Source organism: Coccinella septempunctata, chromosome 6, assembly GCF_907165205.1.
Source record: "Coccinella septempunctata chromosome 6, icCocSept1.1, whole genome shotgun sequence".
Lineage (NCBI taxonomy): Eukaryota > Metazoa > Arthropoda > Insecta > Coleoptera > Coccinellidae > Coccinella > Coccinella septempunctata.
Genome location: NC_058194.1, coordinates 22,163,649 through 22,173,219, shown reverse-complemented (window position 1 = coordinate 22,173,219; position 9,571 = coordinate 22,163,649). Strand labels below are relative to the sequence as shown.

General features: G+C 36.3%; 2 protein-coding genes across 2 annotated transcripts; one reads left to right on the top strand and one right to left on the bottom strand.

Annotated features, from left to right (window-relative positions):
- Nucleotides 1–3,904: 3,904 nt before the first annotated feature.
- On the bottom strand, nucleotides 3,905–6,097 carry LOC123315999. The gene has a single exon (XM_044901910.1). It carries the CDS (start codon nucleotides 6,095–6,097, stop codon nucleotides 3,905–3,907), a length of 2,193 nt encoding a protein of 730 aa, XP_044757845.1.
- A 136-nt stretch (nucleotides 6,098–6,233) lies between these two features.
- LOC123315998 lies at nucleotides 6,234–8,372 on the top strand. The gene has a single exon (XM_044901909.1). It carries the CDS (start codon nucleotides 6,234–6,236, stop codon nucleotides 8,370–8,372), a length of 2,139 nt encoding a protein of 712 aa, XP_044757844.1.
- The last annotated feature ends 1,199 nt before the right edge of the window (nucleotides 8,373–9,571 follow it).

Genomic DNA, 9,571 nt, shown 5'->3' with positions numbered 1-9,571 from the left:
GTAGGCCTGGTGACGTCAAGCATGGTAGGAATGGCAGACGAAATCGCCGAAATAAGCCATCCTGTTGATCAATAATCCACCTCCGTCTACCTGGCGATAGGCTGCGCAACCATTCACATTGCTCTACATTAATGTGCATAAAGCGCATATAGGTTATCCACCACGAGGGCTTTTGTATGATATACAGTCCATTAGACGATTCTATTTGGAGAAACAATTGATATTTTCTGCGAAAATTTTTGAATCAGGTGTAATTCAACAAAAAGATTTCGGTTTCAATGATAAATCTTGTTATTTAAAGAAATTTAACTGCATATGGCAGAGTGCCAGTGCCTAAAAATCTCTCTGAATTTACAAAAGCTAGCGTATTACATTGGTAATACCTACTACGAGAGCGCCGAGAAAAAGGAAAGTTGAAGTTTGAAGTGGCAATTATACCTAATTAGATATAACTGCCAGTTGGAAATTCAATTATACATAATTCTCAGTTAAACTGACAATAAACATAAATGACAGTGCCAACTGAAAATTATACATAATTTTCAGACAATTATGAAAATTATACATACTTTTCAGACAATTATACATAGGTAATTGACAGTTTTATTTGGCAATTATGTATAAATCACAGTTTGAATTGAACATTGAATATGGTCAACAAGCAGAAACTGCAGAGTATATGTTCTCTATCAAGATATCACAATTTTTAACGCTGTAACTGGAGCGTTGGCTGGTGAAACAACTGAACAATGCTTGCTGTTCTCTGTTCTTAGATTACTTTTTTAAATCTCCTAACAGTGAGTGAAAATAAAATAAAGCCTAAAGCAGCGAGGCATTAATGCAATAAAAAGAATTGATACAGACCGTATTATTTGTTAATATTTACATCAGAAAGTGATACATTAATCCTCCCAATTGTTTCATAATCAAACTGAGAATCCCACCAATTTCATTGCAGCTTTAATTTCTACTAAAATAAGCGTTAAGCTTGAAGACACCTTAACGTCCAGTTTCATAATAAAATTTTTCAAGTCCCTTCAAGCTTAAAGCTTCATTCAAGGTCATTTTATAGTAGGGAAGCTTGAAAATTGAAGGAACTAGTCCTCGAAATCACCTGGATATCTGTACTCTGTATTCCATGGATGCCCAAACGCTTGACAGTGATTGTGAGTAATACGAGGAATAGCCAGATGTCCCCATTGCCACCCCATCATATATACTATTTCATTTAAAATTTCGACAATTCAATAAATAGTAGATCTAAAAGGGTTTCTTCCTTAGAACATAGAATATCAGGAAGGAGCTTTTTCGAATAAATGTGACGGGAATTGTGCGACGGAAACGGCCATATTGGTCTTCCAAATTTTAATTTTAAAAGTGGCAGACTTGGAAGTCAAATGATTCTGTTATCTGTGGCCAAATGAACAAAGTGATGTTTTAACTTAATTTTGGTAATTTGGATTCTTGAAATTTACTGGAAATAAGGATTTTGGATATTGTAGCGTGAATAATTCATAGGTAGGTGATTTTTTTAAGCTGAATATCAGGTATTTATTATGAGTTCCTGAATTTCGTGACATATAACAAGGTTATCTCATGACAATAACACTCCATGGGCGTGGGTGATGTGAAGTCATAGACCTTAATACCATTAAGTATCTAGCCAAGCAGTGTTAGGCGGGGTGAATTTCCGCATTGATTATCAATTTGAACGAGCTTGAAAAAGCTTCTGACTTTACGTCAGTGCTTTCCTAATTTTTTTGATTGATCATAATCAACTGACTATTGAAGTTAGTTTTTTGGAAACTTCATTGTTCTACGTCACTGTTGAAACGGAAATATATGTCGGCCATATTTCTCCTCCATTCCGGTCAAATTGAAATGAGCAATATGCTCCTTCCTGTTATTCTATATTCTAAAGTTTCTTCAATAAATAGTAGATCTTGAAGTTCATCAAATTGACCACCCCTGCTCTAGAAAGCACCACTTAAAAATTTCCACTGCAGAGATTTCACTGAAGTAGGTATTGTATATTTTATCGTCCATATATTGTATCCAGGAGTATTTTGTCGACGAGAAAATAATTATAATATTTATTTCGAATTTTTATCAGGAAGAATAGATAGTCGACCTTCCAGTCAGTAATAAAAACATCATACTGCACTAATGAGAGTAATGAGACCAACATCGTTAATAGAGAGTTAGCGTATCGCCTCACTAAATGCCACACTCATCCCACGCCAAAAAAATTTGATGTATAAAACGTGGTACTTCTACCCTCTTCCCTTGAGTGCTACTCGATGTGACAGCTCCCTGTCATCTCGGAAGTTTTGCGGCTTCGAAATATGAGAAATTACTGACGGCGATTCTGATTGAGGCGATGGGTTGTTTTGTTTGTCATGTCGCCAGGTAACACGAGTAGGCTTGAAAAGTAGTCGGGGCCAGGCCGATGGCCTAATTGACAGGGACAAGCCAACCAGCCGGATGTTATACGGGCCAGTTGGTGGCTGACGGCGGCTCGTTTTGAACCATCCGTCATGTCTTCTTTGTGGTCGGTGGGGAGCTTTTTTAGCGACGCAGGGACGAATTTGGAATTTTCATTCATTTCGCGTTTGAATTCATCAGACTCGACAGATTTCTGTCACGTGAAAAGTGCTAAGGACAGTGAATTCATGTTTATATTAGTTGGGGATAAATAGAATAGTAAAAAATAAACTATCATTGTACATACTTGAGCGTACCAGATTGATATATGCCGTTAATTACATGTTAAAAAGTATATATTCTCTTAATCTGTCAATTTAAGCGTGTACATTCTGAGGAGTGGTGGCTTTTTTTCTTATTTTGAAGCTAATGAATAATGAATATAATTAATATAATTAATTAATGAATATAATCTGACAGTTTCAGCGAGCCGAAACAATAAAAATGGGCCATAAAGGCCACAAAAATCAGTTTATTCGAATTATCTCCTCTCCTGGTCTTCAAATTTTTTTCGCATTCATCATTAAAGTTGTAGAACATTACATTTTCTACAAACTTTGTACGAAACAATTTTGTCTACGTTCAAACGTTTTTGAGATATATAGCGATGAATGTACAGGGTGGGCAAAATTCGTTGTCTACTGAGGGGATCTCGAGAACTATAGCAGCTAGAAGAAAACGGACGACACATTCTCGAGCTCTTTTTTCTTGACTTATCCAAAACTGAAAACAGATCCAGCCTAACGTTCATGGATTTTGAGTTATGAACGAAAATTGAGAAATTGTCATTTTTAATGAAACTGAATAACTCGCTTATTTGGACTCGTATTCGAAATCTGTTGTTACATTCTACAGGCACTTCTTTATGAGGAATTCGAATATGATATCAATAAATTTTTTGATCTAGTCATTTTCGAGATACGACAGGGATTTCTGATTTTTCAAATGTAAACTATAGTTGAAAGTTCTTTCATCTTAATCTCATAAAATCTCATAAAATCCCCTTTTTTTGAAGTGCTGGGTATGAAGAGGAAAGAAAAAAGTCTATAAAGCACTTCAGTGGTGGAACCTTGTATTCAAATCATCCGGTTACATGTTTCGGCTTGCGCCATTATCAAACCAAGGATTCTGAAAATTGTTGCTTGTAAGTACAGAATATAAGGTTGAGCAAAAATTAAGAAAAGGTGAAAAACAATAATCTTACAATTTAGTTAAAATGCTCACTGAAACTTACGATTTAAGGTTCCATTGTCATATGATAAACATCAATCAGAAAAGTCACAAAACAAAAATAAAAATAAAATATATACGGTCAAAAGGCATAATAATATGGGACCCCAAAACACAAGAAAAGACAAACAAAACAAAACACAAACAAACTGACGTTCGTGCTGACAAATTCTTCTTCTTCCAGCCAAGGTTAACTCAAGTGTTCAATTTTCTCGACGATACAGTGGCGTCCCCCGGGGGGGATCAATATAAGATTTTTATATGTGTCTTTCACGTTGTTGGTCAACATCGCATTTAGTGTCTTGTATTCTGTGTTCTTAAGGTGTTTAAAGATTTCTACCTCCTCTAGAATTTCCTGTTTGTAGCCAAAATCGCAGTGATGAATAAGTTTGGTGTTCTCTTCAATATCGAACCTATGTCCTTCTTCCCTTATGTGACAACCGAAGATAGATTTATCGTTGTTTGGATTTTTAGCACTATTTAGATGTTCTCTTGTCCTCGTTCGAATGGATCTGCCACTCCTGCCCACATAAACAACGTTGCAGCCTGGTTCACCGCACTCCAATCTGTAGACGCCCGGTTTGTCCAAGTTATCAATAGGGCTCTTATTCTTAATTATGAATTGGCTCAAGATGTTATCAGATTTAAATGTTACCTTGGAGTTTTCGATCTGTCTAATTACGTTGGCGATTTTATGTGAAATGCCGCCATAGAAAGGGATGCAGCAGTATTTATTGTTCGAAGGATCTGAAGTCGACAAGTGGGGTTTTTTCATGCCTTGTTTCTTCCTTCTCCTGTCAATTAGCCTGTCAATGACATCCGGATGGTAACCATTCTCCCCCGCCAGATACCTCAGGGTGTTCACCTCCTCACTGTAAGCATCTTGACTCAAAGGAACATTGAGCAGTCTAGTGATGTATGTGTTGAAAGCCGCCATTTTATGGCCCATGTAATGGCATGAAGTTTTGTTGATTTTGGTGGATGTTTGAGAGGGTTTCCTATATATACTAAAAGTTAACTTATTTAGGTGTCTACTAATTGAAAGGTCTAAAAAGTTGATCCTCCGTTCTGACTCGAGTTCCAATGTAAAGTTGATGTTCATATGAAGTTTATTGATCCACTCATGGAACTCTTTTAGTTCTTCCTCACTACCAATCCAAGCTATCAATATGTCATCTACATATCTGAACCAAAAAAGAATTTTATCCTTGAAAGGATTGTTCGGTATGAAAATCAGCTTCTTTTCGAAATATGACATGAAGAGTTCTGCGAAGAGAGGGGAAAGGCAGTTGCCCATACTCAAGCCTTCCCTTTGTGTAAAAATTTCTCCTTCAAAGTTGAAAAAGTTTTGTTGAAGGCATAATTCTGTGAGTTGGAATACACAATTAGTCAAGTCGTCGGACATCGAAGAATCAATCAACTTGTTTTTAAATATCTGCAATGTCTGCGGGACTGGTACTGTCGTAAACAGATTGCTCACATCAAAAGAAGCCAGTATAGTGTTGTTTGGGATTCGTAAATCCTTAATTCTACTAATTAGATCCAAAGAGTTATCAACGCTGAATTCCGACTTGAAATTGATGGCAGACATTAGAAGCTTATTCAGATGTTTTGACAGTTTATAGGCTAGACTGCCACAGAACGAAACCACCGGTCTGATAGGGATGCCTTCTTTATGGATTTTCGGAAGACCATACAGTCCAGGGGTGGTGAATGACATAGGCATAAGTGACCTCCAGTTGTTGCACAGCAATGGACCAAGGGATGAAAGTTTATTCTTAAACTTAGCGTTGTATTTGTTAACATTTGACCTCGTTGTCTTGTTGAAACCGTTGTTGGAAAGGAAATCATGAACTTTGTTGATATATTCAGTCTTATTTAGAACTACTAAACAATCACCCTTGTCTGCTTTGGAGAAAAACAAGTTATTGTCCTTAATCTTTTTAGAGATAGCTGTGAGATTCCGTTTAAGATCAACTATATATTTTGGTGTCCTGATTCTGGACTTCTTGAATTTGTCTAAGATTGAAATAATATGACTACGAATTATATGAGGATTAATCACTCTGTTGGATTTCAGGAAAGTCTCAACTGCGACGACCAGTTTTTCGGTGATCATTGACTTATTATAATTTGAGAAGGAGAATTTTAAACCCAAGCTCAACAGTTTGGTTTCTGATTCGTTGAACGTCGTATCTGACAAGTTGAGTATTGGCTCTTTGAACTTTATTCCATTCTTAAGAAAAACACTTGAGCTTTGAGACATGTCCTGCTTTGACAACTTATCAATTTTTTGTCGTTGGATTCTAGTACTTTTAAGTTTGAGACTGTGGAGTTTTGACTTGTTGTGATGAATTAAATTGTTGAAAGCTCTCTCCGTCATCTTATCTCTAAGTATCCCCGTAACTATACTCAGTTTCTTATTATTTGTGTAGAGTCGGGAGATTAGGAAATGGTACAGCCGACTCTACACAAATAATAAGAAACTGAGTATAGTTACGGGGATACTTAGAGATAAGATGACGGAGAGAGCTTTCAACAATTTAATTCATCACAACAAGTCAAAACTCCACAGTCTCAAACTTAAAAGTACTAGAATCCAACGACAAAAAATTGATAAGTTGTCAAAGCAGGACATGTCTCAAAGCTCAAGTGTTTTTCTTAAGAATGGAATAAAGTTCAAAGAGCCAATACTCAACTTGTCAGATACGACGTTCAACGAATCAGAAACCAAACTGTTGAGCTTGGGTTTAAAATTCTCCTTCTCAAATTATAATAAGTCAATGATCACCGAAAAACTGGTCGTCGCAGTTGAGACTTTCCTGAAATCCAACAGAGTGATTAATCCTCATATAATTCGTAGTCATATTATTTCAATCTTAGACAAATTCAAGAAGTCCAGAATCAGGACACCAAAATATATAGTTGATCTTAAACGGAATCTCACAGCTATCTCTAAAAAGATTAAGGACAATAACTTGTTTTTCTCCAAAGCAGACAAGGGTGATTGTTTAGTAGTTCTAAATAAGACTGAATATATCAACAAAGTTCATGATTTCCTTTCCAACAACGGTTTCAACAAGACAACGAGGTCAAATGTTAACAAATACAACGCTAAGTTTAAGAATAAACTTTCATCCCTTGGTCCATTGCTGTGCAACAACTGGAGGTCACTTATGCCTATGTCATTCACCACCCCTGGACTGTATGGTCTTCCGAAAATCCATAAAGAAGGCATCCCTATCAGACCGGTGGTTTCGTTCTGTGGCAGTCTAGCCTATAAACTGTCAAAACATCTGAATAAGCTTCTAATGTCTGCCATCAATTTCAAGTCGGAATTCAGCGTTGATAACTCTTTGGATCTAATTAGTAGAATTAAGGATTTACGAATCCCAAACAACACTATACTGGCTTCTTTTGATGTGAGCAATCTGTTTACGACAGTACCAGTCCCGCAGACATTGCAGATATTTAAAAACAAGTTGATTGATTCTTCGATGTCCGACGACTTGACTAATTGTGTATTCCAACTCACAGAATTATGCCTTCAACAAAACTTTTTCAACTTTGAAGGAGAAATTTTTACACAAAGGGAAGGCTTGAGTATGGGCAACTGCCTTTCCCCTCTCTTCGCAGAACTCTTCATGTCATATTTCGAAAAGAAGCTGATTTTCATACCGAACAATCCTTTCAAGGATAAAATTCTTTTTTGGTTCAGATATGTAGATGACATATTGATAGCTTGGATTGGTAGTGAGGAAGAACTAAAAGAGTTCCATGAGTGGATCAATAAACTTCATATGAACATCAACTTTACATTGGAACTCGAGTCAGAACGGAGGATCAACTTTTTAGACCTTTCAATTAGTAGACACCTAAATAAGTTAACTTTTAGTATATATAGGAAACCCTCTCAAACATCCACCAAAATCAACAAAACTTCATGCCATTACATGGGCCATAAAATGGCGGCTTTCAACACATACATCACTAGACTGCTCAATGTTCCTTTGAGTCAAGATGCTTACAGTGAGGAGGTGAACACCCTGAGGTATCTGGCGGGGGAGAATGGTTACCATCCGGATGTCATTGACAGGCTAATTGACAGGAGAAGGAAGAAACAAGGCATGAAAAAACCCCACTTGTCGACTTCAGATCCTTCGAACAATAAATACTGCTGCATCCCTTTCTATGGCGGCATTTCACATAAAATCGCCAACGTAATTAGACAGATCGAAAACTCCAAGGTAACATTTAAATCTGATAACATCTTGAGCCAATTCATAATTAAGAATAAGAGCCCTATTGATAACTTGGACAAACCGGGCGTCTACAGATTGGAGTGCGGTGAACCAGGCTGCAACGTTGTTTATGTGGGCAGGAGTGGCAGATCCATTCGAACGAGGACAAGAGAACATCTAAATAGTGCTAAAAATCCAAACAACGATAAATCTATCTTCGGTTGTCACATAAGGGAAGAAGGACATAGGTTCGATATTGAAGAGAACACCAAACTTATTCATCACTGCGATTTTGGCTACAAACAGGAAATTCTAGAGGAGGTAGAAATCTTTAAACACCTTAAGAACACAGAATACAAGACACTAAATGCGATGTTGACCAACAACGTGAAAGACACATATAAAATCTTATATTGATCCCCCCCGGGGGACGCCACTGTATCGTCGAGAAAATTGAACACTTGAGTTAACCTTGGCTGGAAGAAGAAGAATTTGTCAGCACGAACGTCAGTTTGTTTGTGTTTTGTTTTGTTTGTCTTTTCTTGTGTTTTGGGGTCCCATATTATTATGCCTTTTGACCGTATATATTTTATTTTTATTTTTGTTTTGTGACTTTTCTGATTGATGTTTATCATATGACAATGGAACCTTAAATCGTAAGTTTCAGTGAGCATTTTAACTAAATTGTAAGATTATTGTTTTTCACCTTTTCTTAATTTTTGCTCAACCTTATATTCTGTACTTACAAGCAACAATTTTCAGAATCCTTGGTTTGATAATGGCGCAAGCCGAAACATGTAACCGGATGATTTGAATACAAGGTTCCACCACTGAAGTGCTTTATAGACTTTTTTCTTTCCTCTTCTTTCATCTTGTTGCAATTTTTTTGCTGATTTCAAAAATGTATCATATGTCGCTATTCACATGAATATAACTTAAGAAAAAAAATTCAATACTTTTTCCAGCTTTTCGATTCACTGTTGAATTTTCAGTAGGCTGGCGTAACCATAGCGACCGTTGAAAATGCATTATGGTTCGTCAACTCCACAAAATCCCCAGTGAACTCAATGCCTTCTGCGATAGGAATCACAGACTGACGAATAATTATTTGTTTTATATATCGATATCGAGATCGATATCCTTTTAAAGAGAGTAAAAGACTTTCATCTGATTATTAAAAAAGAAAATTTAGTAAATTATCGTTTTTCTATTTATGAAAGAAACTTTAAGAGTCAGTAATATTATAAATAAAATACGATAGCTGTCTATAATTATAATTTTTGAAGAAGTAAGATGATGAAAAACAGGTACTTCTGTCAACGGTAGTGTTCGAATTGTGAACCATCGTAAGATGAGCATGCCAAACATCGCGAGAACAAACGATGGCAAATTCATCGAAATCATTGAAATATTTATTCAGCAATCCCTGATTTCAGTCAAAGAGGCTAAGGTTCACAAAATATAATGCATATTAAACAGTTACTATGGTAACCCAGCCCTCTTATAATTCAATAGAGAATCGAAAAGCAGGAAAAAAATTCAATTTTTTTCTCGTGTAACATTCATGTGAATAGCAACATATGATACATTTTTGAAATCAGCAAAAAAATTGCAGC